This window comes from Fusarium flagelliforme (genome assembly GCF_020744385.1).
Source record: "Fusarium flagelliforme strain FIESC 12 MPI-CAGE-AA-0113 chromosome Unknown B0J16scaffold_4, whole genome shotgun sequence".
Lineage (NCBI taxonomy): Eukaryota > Fungi > Ascomycota > Sordariomycetes > Hypocreales > Nectriaceae > Fusarium > Fusarium flagelliforme.
Window position 1 is genome coordinate 1,330,894 of NW_025763506.1, and position 16,737 is coordinate 1,347,630.

The 16,737-nt window shown below is 48.0% G+C and overlaps 8 protein-coding genes across 8 annotated transcripts; 7 read left to right on the forward strand and 1 right to left on the reverse strand.

Annotated features, from left to right (window-relative positions):
• Nucleotides 1-273: 273 nt before the first annotated feature.
• On the forward strand, nucleotides 274-2,493 carry B0J16DRAFT_371913 (uncharacterized protein; the record flags this gene model as incomplete). Its single annotated transcript, XM_046130442.1, has 4 exons — nucleotides 274-653; nucleotides 756-1,086; nucleotides 1,316-1,431; nucleotides 1,488-2,493. 4 exons carry the CDS (start codon nucleotides 274-276, stop codon nucleotides 2,491-2,493), a joined length of 1,833 nt encoding a protein of 610 aa, XP_045982681.1.
• A 344-nt stretch (nucleotides 2,494-2,837) lies between these two features.
• Nucleotides 2,838-4,939, forward strand: B0J16DRAFT_340824 (uncharacterized protein). Its single transcript, XM_046127746.1, has one exon. It carries the CDS (start codon nucleotides 2,878-2,880, stop codon nucleotides 4,885-4,887), a length of 2,010 nt encoding a protein of 669 aa, XP_045982682.1. The 5' UTR covers nucleotides 2,838-2,877; the 3' UTR covers nucleotides 4,888-4,939.
• A 99-nt stretch (nucleotides 4,940-5,038) lies between these two features.
• B0J16DRAFT_398702 (major facilitator superfamily domain-containing protein) lies at nucleotides 5,039-6,822 on the reverse strand (the record flags this gene model as incomplete). Its single annotated transcript, XM_046132407.1, has 3 exons — nucleotides 6,064-6,822; nucleotides 5,116-6,018; nucleotides 5,039-5,065 (listed from the first exon to the last, which is right to left on the reverse strand). The coding sequence occupies exons 1-3, from the start codon at nucleotides 6,703-6,705 to the stop codon at nucleotides 5,039-5,041; spliced, it is 1,572 nt and encodes a 523-aa protein (XP_045982683.1). The 5' UTR covers nucleotides 6,706-6,822.
• Nucleotides 6,823-7,001: 179 nt separating this feature from the next.
• B0J16DRAFT_340826 (Alpha/Beta hydrolase protein) lies at nucleotides 7,002-9,154 on the forward strand. The gene is made up of 2 exons (XM_046127747.1): nucleotides 7,002-8,056; nucleotides 8,106-9,154. Exons 1-2 carry the CDS (start codon nucleotides 7,451-7,453, stop codon nucleotides 9,123-9,125), a joined length of 1,626 nt encoding a protein of 541 aa, XP_045982684.1. The 5' UTR covers nucleotides 7,002-7,450; the 3' UTR covers nucleotides 9,126-9,154.
• Nucleotides 9,155-9,351: 197 nt separating this feature from the next.
• On the forward strand, nucleotides 9,352-10,413 carry B0J16DRAFT_124260 (HAD-like domain-containing protein). Its single transcript, XM_046121656.1, has one exon. It carries the CDS (start codon nucleotides 9,427-9,429, stop codon nucleotides 10,204-10,206), a length of 780 nt encoding a protein of 259 aa, XP_045982685.1. The 5' UTR covers nucleotides 9,352-9,426; the 3' UTR covers nucleotides 10,207-10,413.
• Nucleotides 10,414-11,307: 894 nt separating this feature from the next.
• Nucleotides 11,308-12,948, forward strand: B0J16DRAFT_362624 (uncharacterized protein). Its single transcript, XM_046129825.1, has 2 exons — nucleotides 11,308-12,072; nucleotides 12,123-12,948. Exons 1-2 carry the CDS (start codon nucleotides 11,404-11,406, stop codon nucleotides 12,891-12,893), a joined length of 1,440 nt encoding a protein of 479 aa, XP_045982686.1. The 5' UTR covers nucleotides 11,308-11,403; the 3' UTR covers nucleotides 12,894-12,948.
• Nucleotides 12,949-13,276: 328 nt separating this feature from the next.
• Nucleotides 13,277-14,756, forward strand: B0J16DRAFT_286617 (uncharacterized protein). The gene is made up of 3 exons (XM_046124107.1): nucleotides 13,277-13,399; nucleotides 13,455-14,556; nucleotides 14,609-14,756. The coding sequence occupies exons 1-3, from the start codon at nucleotides 13,369-13,371 to the stop codon at nucleotides 14,685-14,687; spliced, it is 1,212 nt and encodes a 403-aa protein (XP_045982687.1). The 5' UTR covers nucleotides 13,277-13,368; the 3' UTR covers nucleotides 14,688-14,756.
• A 119-nt stretch (nucleotides 14,757-14,875) lies between these two features.
• Nucleotides 14,876-16,616, forward strand: B0J16DRAFT_340831 (uncharacterized protein). The gene has a single exon (XM_046127748.1). It carries the CDS (start codon nucleotides 15,030-15,032, stop codon nucleotides 16,383-16,385), a length of 1,356 nt encoding a protein of 451 aa, XP_045982688.1. The 5' UTR covers nucleotides 14,876-15,029; the 3' UTR covers nucleotides 16,386-16,616.
• Nucleotides 16,617-16,737: the final 121 nt, after the last annotated feature.

The following is a 16,737-nucleotide window of genomic DNA, read 5'->3' on the forward strand; positions in this document are numbered from 1 at the left end:
CGCGACACCGAAACAGACCAGAGTACCTAGTGAGGTAATGATATTCAAGATCAAGGCATTGTTTACGTGTGGACGCTTTTACCTTTCTTAATAGTGTTATGTTCGGTATTGCATGCCTGCCCAACTACTCTGGCAAATCCAACATTACTTACGACCGCGCAGTATCTACGTTTTCATTCTCTTTGCAGGACGACGGTATATACAGACCAGGTGCGAAGGCTATCACGACGGACTCAAAACTCACTGAAACAGCCTTCTGACTCATTCGCCACAATGGAACCCGTCTCGTTGTTGATAGGCATTGTGCCACTATGTGCCCAGCTTGCCAAAACGACAACAACTATTAACAACTTGATCTCAACATACAAGTCTGCGGCACGCGAGCTGGAGGCACTATCGAATACTCTTGCGGATGTGGCGAACGTTTGCGAATCACTAGGAGATATCCTTTACACCACTGATACATCCCAGCACCATCCCAGTGAAGCACGGCTTTTTGCTGCACTGCATGGAAAGATTCAGGAGTGTCATGACAGATTAACAGATATTCAAGATATCATTCAAATTGTGAATGGGAAGCGAAGAGGACCATTCAGAAATGAAGGCTTCTTGTTCTTGCAGTTTAAAGATAAGATCTCATCCTGCACCAAGAGGTTAGATAAATCTCTCGCAAGCCTCAATCTTGTTTTGACGACAAGTAATTTGTAAATATCTCTTTGTTGTATTTATTAAGTAGCGAACTGACTTTCTACTAGTATCCGTCTACTTCAGTCGCCCAGGATGGAAACCAATATTCTTGAGGACACAAACTCGCCTAGTCGGTCAAATGCTGTCGTTGCGCCTGATCAAGCTTCGATTTCTGGGCATATAGATACCAGCCCCATCTCTACGGACGTCTCTCGGAAATCGATACGCGAAACAACATGTGCTATGAAGAGCTGGCAACGATCCTTCTTGGGATTGGCGTTCATCGCAAGGACCACAATGCAGAAGAAGACGGTGCATATAGATGGCTCAGGACCCTCTATAACAGAAGATTATTCGACTTTCACTGCAGGTTCACCATTTTCAAGCTGGTCTATTAAGGTTTGTATCACGCAGGACTGCTTTTCACCTTTATATATTACGCTACAGGTACCATGCGTGATTCCAGTCCATCACGGGTCAAGTAGTCTTGGCGAAAGGATCCGGAATGCTTATTTCGACGACGACCCTGAGGAGATTCAGCATTTACTCGAGCAGCGCTCTGTTACAACCACGACACTACTGGGCTGATACGACCATTATGACACCGGATACACTATATTAGGAGTAGGTATCCAGTATGGACTTAGTCTGCCATTCATTGACATTAGATCAGTTAGCAGCAGCATTAACAGCGCCACGCATCCTAGAATTTGCGAGGTCACAAATGACTATGGTGGAGGAAAGGTAAGCTTCGCGAGAAAGTAAGAGCTACAGCGCATTATCTCTGCTGACAGTCACAGAAAGCAATTTCCTGACGGCCCGCGCGTATTCAAATTCATGTTGGAAACATCTGACTTGCAATGTGCTGTCGACTACATTAATATGCGGAAGAATGGGATGTGTCCAGACGAACTAAACTCGATACTGGCAGGAGTTTTAACCTGTAGTCAACTAAAAGCTTGCATAGATGCTTATTTAACCTGGTCCTCACCAGCACGAGGTTGTTTCCACAGGGTCCTAGGGACAAGTGTGCTTAAAGCCTTCTCGAATCAGCATCTCTTGGAGCATGATGTGGAAGATTGGGCGTCATTCATCTCAGAGCATATTTCACGGGGTCTCGATATATACAGCGACCTTGAAAGCCACCTTGGTGATGACGCCAGTACTTTAACTGCGATTCTTCGTCATCCGGCCTGTTCAGATGTAGCTGTTAGCAATTTACACTTGTGGCTCGATGTACTAGAGCTAGCAGGAGTCGAAATTGGACAGTATCTGAAAATCGAAACTCCGCGGTGCGTCGCTACTTGGGGAAGGTCAGCAAAATTTCATATGCGAATGTATCGAGACGAGGTGTCGTTAATCAACCGGGTCTTAAATTTGCACTACTCCAGAGGCCGGCTCATCCCGTACTGGCGACAAGAGATCGATAGCACATGTCCGATACGAGAGCTCTTGATAGAGTTTCCACGATTTTTACATACCGAAACCACGGATACTCGCGCCGCCCCGGAGGATACCGTGCGACTACGTCGAGCTTGGAAGGCTGGAGAGAACGCGAGACTAGTTTACCCGGAGAATGTTTCATGGCCCGTTGCACCAGAGATGGCAGATGAACGTAAATCGAATTACCCTAACCTTCCACAAGTCATGTCCGTGGAGTGTGTAAAGGCAATAAAATGGTTGGATCGTGAATATTATCGGAGGAAAGGACGCTGGGAACGCAAACTGGAACGAAAGATGTTGAAAGGGGCTAGAAACAGGAAGTCTCATGGAGAGGTTATGTTGCCTGGTTCATGGGTTGACTGAGAGGGCAGTTGCTGTAAAAACTATTTACAAAAACAAACTGAGGGTCATTGAATACTGGATTCATCGAGGGTATCAAATTCAGAAGTTGATCCAATGCCTTATAGTAGTTCAGAAATTAGTACGAATAAGAAACCGCTCGTTATCAATGCCATTTAAAAGATGGAAATGAGTTGACAGTAAATCATAAAGTCATGTCTCTTGAACTCGAGATACCCTAGACATGGTGTTAGAAGAAAGGCACAATATGATTGGTGGATGGCGACGCGTCTTTCACGCTAAGCCTCCCATGTCATCATCCCTGGCACAATCTCAAGGGGCTTCCTCATCTTACATCCAATCATCCAACTACCCCTGATCCGAGATGTCCATCAACAGGCCGAGAACATGGCCACAAAACGTAACCTTCGAGGTAACGCATCAGAAGATCAACACGACACTATTTCATCCCTCATCGAGATTCAGAAATGTCGGATACCGCAGCAGAAGATGATCTGGATTGTCGAGAACCTTGAATGTCTTGGCAAACGACAGTCCAGGAAGAGAAAGATTGACGCGGATGAGGATGAGAAACCTGAAAGGCCTTATTGGTTTCGAAAAAACCTTAATGGGTTTTCCGATAGCAATTTTGTTGCGTTGTCGTATACCTGGGATGCCTCTGAATATGAGACGCAAAATCACAAAGCGGAAGGGCATCTGATCGAGACAAGGGATGGAGAGGATGCTTGGCGCTCATCAGTCCGCAACTCCATTCTTGAGAGGATCACAAAGTACATGCAATGTCACGATGTGCCTTTGTTATGGATCGACCGACACAGTATTCCACAGAAGAAGTGCAAACAACCAGCATGCACGCATGAGGAGTGTAAACAGAAGAGACATGCCCTTGATGCCATGGACTGGGTTTACTCACTCAGCGATCACCCTGTCGCTTTGCTTGGGCGACCGATCCAAAGCGAGGATGAAATGGCCACTCTGTCAGCTATTATGAGAGGTGTACTTGTCAAATACCACGACGGTGGATTCGCTCTGTCCAAGAATGCGGAATACGATCAGGCGAAGAAGATGCTGGATCTTTTATATAAAATCACTAGTGACAAATGGTGGACCAGGGCGTGGACGTTCCAGGAGAATTATCGAGCTGGCCTCAAGATGACACTTCTCATCCACCACGATCAAGACCTTGAAATCGCGAAGAGGTCTATGCTCAGTGGGAAGAAGGCAATGTTTGGCGTGATCCCTGGCGAGCTCAGCGTTCAATCCGTCAAGTTCTCAGAGAGCGCGACCAAATTCTGTCTTGCCTTTCGGCGGCATGGTTTTGGAACGAACGAGGAGGAAGAAAAAATCACTCATATTCTGAAGACTGCTGGAAGATACAAGATTCTCCTAGCGCCGTCAACATCCATGTCCGGGACGATTATTTCGGATGTGCAGTGGAGAGGTGTAACGGAACCGTGGGATCGCTTAGCCATTATTGCCAATTGCTGCCAGTATTCGACAAGACTGGATGCCACGAGGTTGCAGCAGAAAGTTGAAGAAGGACTGAGCCTTGATCTATCAATACTGGCATTGCGTCTGTTGAATGGGGAGATCCTCAACAATGACGAGGTTTACGTACCCAAAGGGACAATCATAGAACAGACGAACGAGTTGTTTTTCGACGACTTCAAGGCACCCGAAGGCGAGAGGCGATTGACCTACAATAAAAGCTGTCGCTTCGTCGACGTCGATTTCACGGAGTCGGGTATCACGACACGAGGTCACCTGTGGAAGCTTGGCGAAACACTGCGAGCACCTCGATCGTCGCCACGGCTATCACAACCAAGTCAGCAAGGTGAACAACAGCTCTCGGAGTACCAACGGACACGCCTGCGCCAGCTCACTGAACTAGTCAAGGCTCAACATGTTAGCAAGAATGCTGGAATAGTTCACGATATGACGGACTTTCTTAAAGAGGACGCCTTCATGGTTGATGAAGAATCTTTCAGTCTGCGATATCGCCGGCTGATGGCGAAGGAACTCGTTAGAGCTATGGATGCAGATCAGAGCCTGTCTTTGGGATATCTGTGCGACTCAGTGGGGGAACCAATGGTAGCCCGAGGGATTTTCATCCACGATCGCGGTACTGAGGCTGGTGAACTTCTGAGTCAATATGAGGACTGTCCTGCGTATGTGTTTACCTCACTATGGTCTGATACCCGCGAAGACGAGGAATATTTGGCAAATGAACTAGATCATCGTGTATCACTTGGTGTTCGGCTCTCTGAAGATAGCCACGAGGGGCCAGTATGGTTGTATACCCAGGAGTGGGTGCTAGGATTATGTTTCTTTACAAGTGCTCCTACCTATGATGTGTTATTTCCCTGGCCTCAGGTCATGGCGAAAGAACGTTCTTAAAAACATGTTTGGGGACTTGTGGGGTAGAAAAACAAGTGTAATAATATTGTACTATGATGGAATAAAGAATAACAGTAATTATAATCAAGGCGTTTGCGTTTGCCCCGGCCGATTATGCTGCATCAGTTTGTATTCACGGAAAGTTACATGATTATAGGACATAACGGAAGTGAGGGTTCTATAGACAAAGTTAGTGTGGCATCTTGGAATAGCTTTGGCAAAACTTACCTCAAAGTCAGTCAAATCGCCTCCATCCGTATCCGTGGGATCTTCGTTGTTAGCTCCCACGGCCGCCGCTGCAGCATCTCGGCGTGCGTTTCTCCTAACCAATAGAACTCGAAGCATAATCGCCACCATCATCTGGGCCACAGAGCAGCCCAAAATGAAGATACACCCAGTTTGATACAAGGGAGCCTCCTCACCAAGGAAAGCATGAGGACCAATAACATTACCAACACAGTAAGCAATGAATACCATGGCGGAAGCTGTCATTCGCTTGGTATAACCACCGAGGTTGCTAGCAGGCATCTGCATCGCCAGAACCAAAGAGCAGACGAATGCACCAACGATGTAATAGCCGAAGAGAACGCCAATCTTGTGATGTTCGCGATCCATCTTCCAGAGAAGAGAGATTCCGATGATAGTAGGGATGAGATAGACTGCCATGATGATAGTACGAATGTTCTTGATTTTAGAAGCGAGGAATGTTCCGGACAGAATCCAGACGACTTGGAACGCGCCCATAGGGATACCTAAAGCAACGGTCTGAAGAGGATCCTTGACGACACCCTTGATGATGAGTTTGCCGAAGTTGGCTACGCCTCCATTCATACATTCGTTGAGGAGCATAAATAGGACTAGAAGCCAAACTTGGGGATCGATGAAAGCTTCCCGGATCTGGTACCATTTGATAGTCTTGTTGAGAACACCCGTTCGAGCGAGGCGACCGCGGCCGATAAGAAGGGCTCGTTCCTCAAGGGTGAATTGGCGAGCTGTCATGATGCTGTCGGGAAGGAAGAAGAGCAGGACAAAGCCCCAGACGACGGTCATGCCACCACAGGTCATGAAGACGGCTTTCCAGACGGGGAAGTTCTTTATCTGGCCAATACCGTAGGTAAGAAGACCACCGAGCTGTCCTCAGTTAGCAACGTCAGTGGCTTGGACGACAGCACTCACCATAGCCCCGACACCATTACAGCAGTAAAAGATTCCGGCTCTGAAAGGCTGCTGTTCTCGCATATACCACATAGAAACGATCATCATGAAACACGTTGTGATCGGCGCCTCAAAAACACCCAAGAAGAATCTACAAGTCGCCAACGATCCGAAATTGTTCCCCGCAGCCGTCAACATCAACACAGCTCCCCAAGCAAGAACACATCCCGAAACAACCTTTGCCATCAACGTCTTCTGAGCAAGGAACAGCCAAGGATACTCAGCCGCCATGTACGCAAAGTAGAAGATACTAGCGAACCAACTGTACTGTTCCGAAGAGATGCCCGTGTCTGTAAACAAGTCGAAGACAGCTGCGTAGGAGAGCGCGTTCTTGTCGATGTATTGAAGCATGTAGGTTCCACATAGTAGCGGGAGGAGAAGCATGTCGACTTTGCGAATGACACGTTTGTTGAGGGCCTTGTCGTTTAGGAGCTCTGCTATGTACTCGTTTGTGAAGTTGTGTTCGCGGAGGAACGTTTCCGTGGCGTCGAGGTCGACCGTTTCGCCTTGTGTTAGGGAGTTGAGCTTTTGCATGGCGATGTGCTCTTCTACCTCTTTTGCCTCGAAAGAGGTCTTTTTGTCTGTCGTCAGGTTTGGAGACATGGCGCTGGAATGGTGAGCCGTAAGACTCGTGCTGGCCTATGAATGATGGTTGAGGGGTTCACTAGAGGCACAGGTTCAAGGTGGGAGCACGAAGGTATGTGGCAGGCTTCAATTACCTGGGGACTCTTAAAAAGGTTATAACCATGAGCAGCCAGCAAGTTTAAACGAGTATACGAGTATCCAATGGTATGCCTAACTCAATTAGGCATCGCTAGGAGTCACGTAGCGATCTACAGGCCGTTCATCCGTTCTCATTCCGCCAAATCTACGATAGGTTAAACTTTCGGAGTCAAGACTCTCCATATCAGTCAGTCTATCAATTTATCTCCGGTCCAAGTCCAAACGAAGGTGCTCTCACACGAATCGTTCAACTCGATTGACCAATGGGATCATCCGCATCACCAACTCTGTGGAGTTCTCCGATACTCGGGTGCCAAATCTAACATCCGGAACGATTGGTACGCGGGGTAAAAGCGACTTGGCCGATCTAGCTATTGACTTATCATGGATGTTCGTCATTTGTTTCCTAGAAGGGACAAAGATAGGGCGTCAGTGACAGTTTATTGATTCCGCTTTTCGGAGCCGGATCCGTTTGTATGCGGAGATCTTTTTGGATGCCGATTGAAGTGAGACATCGCTAAACCTCTCAGACGTTGCTTTATTATTGGCCTTTCATCAGCCGTTCAATGAATTGATCGCCACGATACCCATTCCACACACTCACATAATATTCATTCACATCACAATGGGTAGCCAAGTCTCAGACTCCCTTACCATCCCCCTTCCCCAGGGTAAGCTCGTCGGCGTCCAGCTGAATGACACCCTTCCCCAGCCTGTAGACGCATGGCTCGGCGTCCCCTACGCCCTCCCACCAACAGGCGATAGACGCTTCCGCGCCCCTGCCAAAGTCACATCCTCGCCAGACACCATAATCGACGCGTCCAAGTATGGCCCTGCAGGACCTGGCAAGGCGCTCCTCCCAGGACCAAAACTCGACCAGAGCGAAGATTGTCTTACAGCCAATATCTTTCGCAAGTCAGACGGTAAACATGAGAAGTTACCCGTTGCACTTTATATCCATGGTGGTGCCTTCAACAGAGGTTCGGCGATGATGCATAAGACAGCCTCCATGGTGGCGAATGCTCCGGATGCATTTATTGCGGTGAGCTTCAACTATCGTATCGGAGCCCTGGGATTCTTGCCTTCGGGGCTGAGTGCGAAAGAGGGCGCTCTCAACTTGGGTTTGAAGGATCAGATTCTGATGATGGAGTGGGTGAGGGATAATATTGAAGCTTTCGGTGGTGACCCCAACAATGTGACATTGTTTGGCCTTTCAGCAGGTGCTCATTCGGTAAGTTCTCTTCTCAAACTCGTAGGGCCTGTTACTAATGTTGAGACAGATTGGTCATCACATCATGCACTACAAGGAGGGTGTTGCACCTCTCTTCCACAAAGCCATCATTGAGTCTGGAGCTCCCACATCACGAGCTGTGAGACCCTGCGATGCGCCCATTCACGAAGCCCAGTTCAAGGACTTCCTCCGCGAAGCCGGCGTTCCAGAGGACCTAGCAGAAAGTGAGATCTTCTCTTTCCTCCGCAAGCAGCCCGAGAAGGTCATCACCGATGCCCAGACCGCCACCTTCGACAAATACAACCCTTCTCTCCGCTGGGCCTTCCAACCCGTTATAGACGGCGAGATCATCGCTCGTCCACCTCTTGAGACATGGAAGCAGGGCAAGTGGCACAAAGTTCCAATCATGACTGGTTTCACTACCAATGAGGGTTCGCTCTATGTTGACAAGACTATGTCCGAGTCATCCCAGTTCAGACATTTCTGGGCTGAGCTACTACCCTTGCTTACTCCGGAAGACCTCGATACCATTGAAGAGCTATACAGAGATCCTGCAAAGTTCGAAGACTCGGAGTATAAAGAGACGAGGAAAGATATGGGCTCTCAGTACAAACGCATAGAAGCTTCATACGCTCACTACGCCTACGTCGCTCCAGCACGCCAAACAGCCGAACTCGCATCCCCATCCGTCCCCGTATATCTGTATCACTGGGCCGCCGTCAGCACAGTCAACAACGGTGCTCAGCATGCTGATAATATGCGCTACGAAGTCTGCGATCCCAAGGTCGTAGCAGTATCGCCAACTCAAAACGACCTGGCCAAGACTTTGAACCATTACGTTACCAGCTTCATTACCAAGGGTGACCCTAACGCTGTGGCGGGCGAGTATCCGGATAGACCTAAGTGGGAGGCGTATGATAAGAAGGATCCCAAGGTTTTGAGATTCGGCGATGGGAACGAGGAGTTGATTGGTGGTAATGCGGGTAAGACCGCTGTATTTGATAGCGATGAGTGGGGTAGGAAGCAGTCTGAGTTTTGGTGGAGCAAGGTCGATATCTCGCAGCAGTAAGAGTTTAGTCTAAGATGATACAAACAATAACACTATAAGGATTATTATTTGAACCAGGCATTGAGATTCTGGACAAATAAGATAGCAGTAACGCTAACTGTCTGACGTCAGGAACATGTGTCAATCCTGATTTCGTCATCTGCATCCTTTCGTGTCAACGACGCCCTTAAGCAATGGGTATAAATCAAGACGCAAATCTGGCCGTTCTGGCCATATGATCTTCAATATTACACTTTACAATACATCTGGACCAAGAGAAAAAGTTCAAACGTCACGTCTTGCGCTTCGTCATTCTGTCACCATGTCTTCTCTAGACCTTACTTCCTTCAAAGCCCTGTCCTTTGACATTTATGGCACACTCATCAACCAAGAGCCTGGTATGATTCGAGACCTGCAGCCGATCATCTCTCGTCTTCCGGATGATAGCGAATACAAGCAGGATTCGGTCTTGTTGATGCAGCGACTGTCCAAACTTTACCAGGCTCTTGAAGTTGAGGAGCCAACACTACGTTACAATCTCGTTCTTCAGCGCACTTTCAAGCAACTCGCTGATGAGCTTCAAGTTCATGTCTCCGATAGTGAGATAGAGACCTTTGGCAAGAGTCCAGGAACATGGGAACCATTCCCTGATACCATCGCGGGGATGCAAATTCTCAAGAAACACTACAAACTTATCGCTCTAACAAACATGGACAACGCCAACGCCTCAGAGACCATGAAACGCCTTCAGCCCACTTCCTTCGACAAAGTCTACACAGCCGAAAATATCGGCAGTTACAAACCCGCCCATGCGAACTTTGACTATCTTTTCAATCACGTCAAACACGATCTGCAGGTTGACAGGGACAAGGGAGAGCTTTTACACGTAGCGCGAAGTTTGATCGCTGACCATGTCCCCGCAAAGAAACTTGGTCTTAGAAGTGTTTGGATCTGCAGAGGAGGTGATAAGAAGGAGGGATATGGAACAGGTGGTAATTTTGAAGAATTGAAACATGAGGTTGCATTCGAGTGGAAGTTTGGATCAATCGGCGAGTTTGCCGAAGAGGTGGAACGGCAATTCCGTGAGAAGGAGACTGCTTGAATTGTGGCTGATGATCAATGCATCGAGCATGGACCAGGGCTTGAAGTTCAGCACTGAGTTAAGAGCAATTGGATGGAATGAGGTGGCATTAGTGTGTTGGCATGTCTTCAGCAAGCCTCGTTGCTTATATCTCTCGAGCTATATATGCGATCTCTCGTTTAAGCAACGATGAGTTGTGAGATTGATATTGTTTCAGGTTTCTGCACGTCATGAGAAAATGGTGCCATCTCGTTCAGCCTCATTGACATTTCAACCCTAGCAGCGTTCTAGACTCATCGCATGAAAAAGCGCATGGGCTCCAAATCAAAAGATCCAGGCTAGCAAGTGGGATGAAACTACTGACATAAAGTCAACGTCTTTTGGCGGACTAGTGGATGAAGCTATCACTGAAGCAGTTAATGGCTGCCCGTTAGAGTTTTAAAGGGGAACGTTTCAGCACTAAAAAACTGACTCGCCGTCGATTCGCCGATCGTAATTCTATTCTGGACGAAAGACAAAGCGTGAGCCTCGGCAGAAGTTAGAGTTGAGAGTTGAGACACGGGTGAGAAGAGATGGGTTGCATTGAAGCTGGGGAATCACTGGGTGATTGCCAATCGTCCACAATTGATACTCGCTCGTGCCGTCCTTCTGCTGCGCTGTGCTTCCTGGGGTTTGTACATAAGCGAGGAGATCGGTATCGCCGGTCCAGTTTACAAGCATCTTGAAAGCTGAAATGATTTGCTCCACTGCTGTCAAGGTTGTCAAACGACAGCCAAGCCAACAATTCTACCTGTCAACAATCGGTCTTAATTACGTACAATTCCCATTGGATGCCAGAATCCATGGTTATTTTCTTTTCCCTCATTGCAGAATTTTAGGTCAAAGCGGGTAAAAAAACGCCACGTCCGAACCTCTCTACGCTAGCTCGCCTCAGGGTCGGCCGAGAGTTTCCGGGATGAGGATGGGATGGAAGACCCTTGGCTATGCAGTTGGTCAGAGTCTTGTAGGTCTAAGACCAAAAAGGGCGCTCAGCTGCGAAGCGAGGTGACATCGTTTTTTGCTGTGCCTTGTAAGGGTTTAGATCCTGTCAAAGATTTCGGGACTTTAATACGTGCGACTGGTCACTTTTCGTTCCTCTGCCCTGGCTTTTATTAAATGCCATGCAGCGCATGTTATTCTGAGTCGCTGTTTTGGCCTAACTTTCTTTAACTTTTTAAAATGGCTTGGGGTGATCTTCCAGCGGAGGCCAGGACATTGGATCCTTTGGGTGACGACTTACGACACGGATTGACGGCTGTTGCGGTCCTTGCATTCATCTCATTCTTTTCCGCCAGCATTCTCTTCTTTTATCTCGTTTACAAACTTACGACATGGAGTCTTTTCATCAAATCACAGTCCGATGGGCAATTTCATCAACAATCGGGATCTATTCAGCGAGCGATTGACGTTACACTTGGGATTGATGGGATCTTCTCTGACAGCAATGGCGAAGCCGGCAAGAAGGCCGATGGTGATGCAGGACCCCGACAACCGAATCAGTTTCTCGTACTCATCATCAACTTGCTTCTCGCCGATATGCACCAGGGCGTGGCTTTCCTTCTTAATGCTGCATGGCTGCGATACGATGCGATTCTTGTAGATACAGCGACGTGCTATACGCAGGGGCTCTTCGTGTCGCTTGGAGATTTGGCTTCGAGTATGTTTATCACGGCGATTGCCATACATACATACATGGCTGTTGTTCGAGGAATACAAACACCACAGAAGGTGTTATATGGTGTTATCGTCGCCATTTGGATATTCGTCTACGCCATCTCGTTCATACCAATTGCTGCCACTCGAAACGGAGCCGAGTTTGGAGGCTTTTTCGTCCGGGCTGGAAGTTGGGTAAGTCTCTTCCATCTACGGCATATCGGTTGTCTTCTAACCTGTTACAGTGCTGGATGAATAGGGAATACGAAAACCTACGACTATTCACCCATTACCTCTACATCTTCCTCGGTCTCGGCACCACCTCGATCCTATACCTCATCATCTTCTTCCACATCCGTCGCCAAGCTCGCCTGGGGGCATCGAATGGTGAAAATGACGGTGACTCGATCGAACTTCAACTCAATCGCAACCCGGCCTTTTTGATCTATCCCGTCATCTACGTTTTGTGTACGCTCCCTCTGGCAGCTGGTCGTATCGCCACCATGGCTGGTGCCCACGTACCAAATGGATACTTCTGCTTCGCTGGCGCAATGATTGCCTCCAACGGCTCCTTCGACTGCTTGTTATTCGGCACGACTCGAAACACCATCATCTTCGCATCACGATACGACATCGCTTCAAACGACGTGGGTCTCAAAACATTTGCATTCCTCAAAACACCTACGAACCGAAAATTCGGAAATACTATTTCTATCCAAGGTGGACGTCAACATGATGAGGTCCCCGCGACAGGAGGATGGTGGACATGGCCTGCCAAGGGCGCTGGCTCTTCCAACAGAAGCCATAGGGGTATGACCCGGACAACTAGTCAGGAATCATTGAGGGGCCCGGCTATTCAGATGGACACGGTAACTTCGGTGGTAGTAGAAGTTGATGATGGTGTGGAGAGAGATCCAAGATACCCTGATACGAGTACAAGTTCGAATCCATCGCTTCGCAGCGCTGATAAGGACTTTGTGAGAATTGCTGAGAGAAGCTTAGATGGACATCGATGATCTTATGATACCCATAGAATTAAGAATTAATACTACAATTACAAGAACAATGTCCTCGAACGCTTCGCTTACGAGTCGGATGATGGTGCAATGATGTTGTTAAAGCTGTTGTTCATGTCCAGAATGATATGTTCCACTTTCGTATACCTGCATGAGACCAGCGTCCATCGCTCTCTGGGATTCTATTTTGATGCTGGAGTTATGACAGACTTTAAACGAAGGAGCGGAAAGAATTATGTCGTAAAGAGAGCTTATCAATGTAACCCAATAGTAAGAGAGTCGTCATTGTACTATGATGGGCTGACTGTACAACAAGATGATGCAGGACTGATATCATCAATCGGTCAGCGATAACAGATAATAAGACCGACGGTGCTTCACCTCTTTTTTCAAACATGTTGCTCAATCGTTTTCTACGTTTATCACAATTTTTGAAGTCTATATTCATAACTACCTAGGTACCAATAAATCCAGCATGTCTACCGCAATTGTGGTTGGCGCTACAGGTCTGTCTTCACTGTCTCCACCCCGCTATTGACCCTCTACTCACCACTCCTCCAGGCATTCTCGGCCGGGAAATCGTCCGCCAACTCGGTCTCCATCCTCAAAAATGGAAGAAAATCTATTCCTTCTCGCGCTCCCAAAAGGAAGAATTCCCTTCCACTGTCGAACATCGCCACATCGATCTTACCGGCAGTGCCGATGACGTTGCCAAAAGTCTCCAGGGCGTTAACGCTGATTACCTCTTTTTTGCGGCTTACCTCCAAAAGTCCGAGGAGCAGCAAGCCTGGGAGGTCAACGGTGACATGCTTCAAGCCTTTCTTGACGCACTCGTTAAAAATGGAATTGATAAACAGCTTAAGCGTGTTCTTCTAGTCGCTGGATGCAAGCAATATGGCGTCCATCTTGGACCTGCCAAGAATCCCATGGTTGAATCGGACCCTTGGCTTACAGACCAGTCTACTTTTCCCCCAAACTTCTACTATCGCCAGCAGGATATTCTCAAGGCGTTCTGTGAGAAGAGCAATGGAAAAGTCTCATGGAATGTCACGTATCCCAATGACGTAATTGGGTATGCTCGTGGAAATTTCATGAATTTGGCGACGGCCGTGGGCATTTACGCTGCTATCAACAAGGAGATGGGCAAGGATCTTGTTTACCCTGGTGGTGAGAGATTCTACATGGGCTTTGACTGTTTTACCTGTGCTAAACTGCACGCCGAATTCTGCGAATGGGTCGTTCTTCAGTCCTCTACAGCTAATGAGGCGTTCAACGTTGTCAATGGCGATGTCGAGAGCTGGCAGAACATGTGGCCGAAGGTCGCGGATCACTTCAACACCAAGGTCGACGCAAACCAGTTTAATCAGTCTCACCCATTGAGCTCTACCACTGAACTGAACCCCGTTACTCCCATCAGTCTCTTCGAAGATAAAGCAGGCCTCAAAGGTCTTATCAAACCTGGCAAGATTGAGCAGACCGTCGACTTGGTAAAGTGGAGTCAACAAGATGAAGTCAAGGAAGCTTGGAAGAAACTTGCGAAGCGAGAGGGGTTGGACGAGAGTGCTCTTGAGCACGCTACTTGGGATTTCCTTGGATTCGTGCTGGGAAGGAATTATGACCTTGTGATTAGTATGAGTAAGGCACGACAGCATGGCTGGACCGGGTATGTCGAAAACGCTCTTTCTTGATGAAACACAGTTGCTAACGACTTACAGATACATGGATACTTGGGAAAGTCTCTCCAAGACGTTTGATACGTTGCAGGTGGCCAAGGTTCTCCCCAAGCTCAGGTAAGAGACTGTTAGGGTGTCGGAAGAATTAGCCGCTACAAGCGAGACGTCAAAGAATTTAGTTACTATATGCCATAATTTGTTATTGTTGTCTAAGCCTTAGAAGATGATTCATCTGTTAATGATTAAAGGGAAAGTATAGCCTGCACAGTCGATTGTGCCACAGTCACTGCTAATCGTTGATAATGTGAAGCGCTGTGATTGGATGATCTAGAAGCGGATTCAGCTTGTCAGACCCCGCCGTTTCCGATTGTTTCATCAAACAAGACGTGAACTTATTTCTTCATCTCTCAAATTTCATCCTCCAAGATCGACATAGCATTTCGATTTGAGCTCGATTGTCACCATGTCCGTGGTAGTCTTCCGTGGCGCCGCCATTCACTCACTCGACCTCAATACTCTCGAGTTCCTCGCCGATGCAACACTGGTCATCACCAACGGTCGCATCACCAACTTCTGGGAAACAGCCCAAGACATCCCCAAAGATGCCATCCCCTCAGACGCCAAGATCCATACCCTCCCCTACGGAGAGTTTCTCATCCCTGGCTTCGTCGACACCCACAATCATGCCCCTCAATGGCCTATGCGGGGTCTTGGCCAAGGCCTTCACATTCTAGACTGGCTCAACGACGTCACCTTCCCCGTCGAAGCGCGCTTCTCAGATCCTGACTACGCGAAGAGAATGTATCAAGATACTGTTCAGGACTTCCTGCGGCAGGGCATCACAACTGCTTCATACTACGGTTCGCGACACGCTGAGGCGACGCGCATTCTGGCCGATATATGCCACGCTAAAGGACAGCGCGCTTTTGTGGGAAAGTGCAATATGGATAGGAATGCACCTGACTATATCCGTGAAGAAAGTGCATCCGTTTCGCTCCAAGAGACAAAGGACTGTATTGCTCATATTCGTGGGTTGAAGTCTCATGACGCTGATGAGGGGTTGGTGAAACCTGTTGTCACACCAAGATTCGCTATCTGTTGTACGGATGAGCTTCTTCGGGGGCTTGGAAATATGGTTCAGTCTGACGATACTTTGGCTATGCAAACGCATTTCAACGAGGCTCAGCAGGAAATCGACGCCACCACAGAGCTGTTTCCTCAGTTCAAAGGTAGCGAGGCTGACCTATACGAGAGCTATGGATTGCTCAACAAGCGCAGCATTTTGGCTCACTGTACTATCATGAACGACTACGAGAAAGAACGACTGGAAGCACTAAAGTGTGGTATTGCACACTGTCCGATTGCTAACATGACTGTTGGCGGAGGCTTCATGGTCGCTCCAATTCGGGACTTCCTCCGCCGTGGCATCAAGGTCGGTTTGGGAACCGATAGTGGTGGTGGTTGGGCTTCACAAATGTTGTCTGTGATTCGACAAGCTATGATAGCATCGAATGCACGAGAGGTGCTATCGGAAGGAAAGGACAAGGCGCTTTCGCTGGAAGAGGTCTTCTATCTATCTACACTGGGCGGTGCCAGGGTTTTGTGCCTCGAAGGTTATGTTGGGAATTTCCAAGTTGGCAAGGAATTCGATGCTACATGGGTGACCACTACCAAGGGCTTGCAGTCAGCTATGACTCCAAGGGAAGATGGCGATTCGTTGAGGGGATTGTTTGAGAAGTATGTCATGACGGGAGATGATCGGAACGTTGCTCATGTCTTTGTAAGAGGACGGCGAGTAGCAGGCAGCCGGGATGAATAGTCCGCTTCAAGCCCATGCAGGTAGGTAACAGAAGAATCGTTCTCTAAGGACCAGTGAATCATGATAGAGTGGCCTAAGTGCTACTCTAAGCTAGTATATGGTAACTAGACTATTTCGTCTCTTATGTTTACAGCGGCCAATTCTTTGAACACCCCAGCGCCATGATCAGCCGAGAGACGGTATTTCTAGAACAGAGATACCTGCCTTGTGTGATAATAAAGCTCGTATAACTGCCCCTGTCTACGTCATCACCCTCGGCATTCCATCCATTCAACACCCGATACCCCTCAATGTGATATAAGATGCACTACGACCTTCTCCATATACCACTTTCCCTTTGTCGTATAACTTG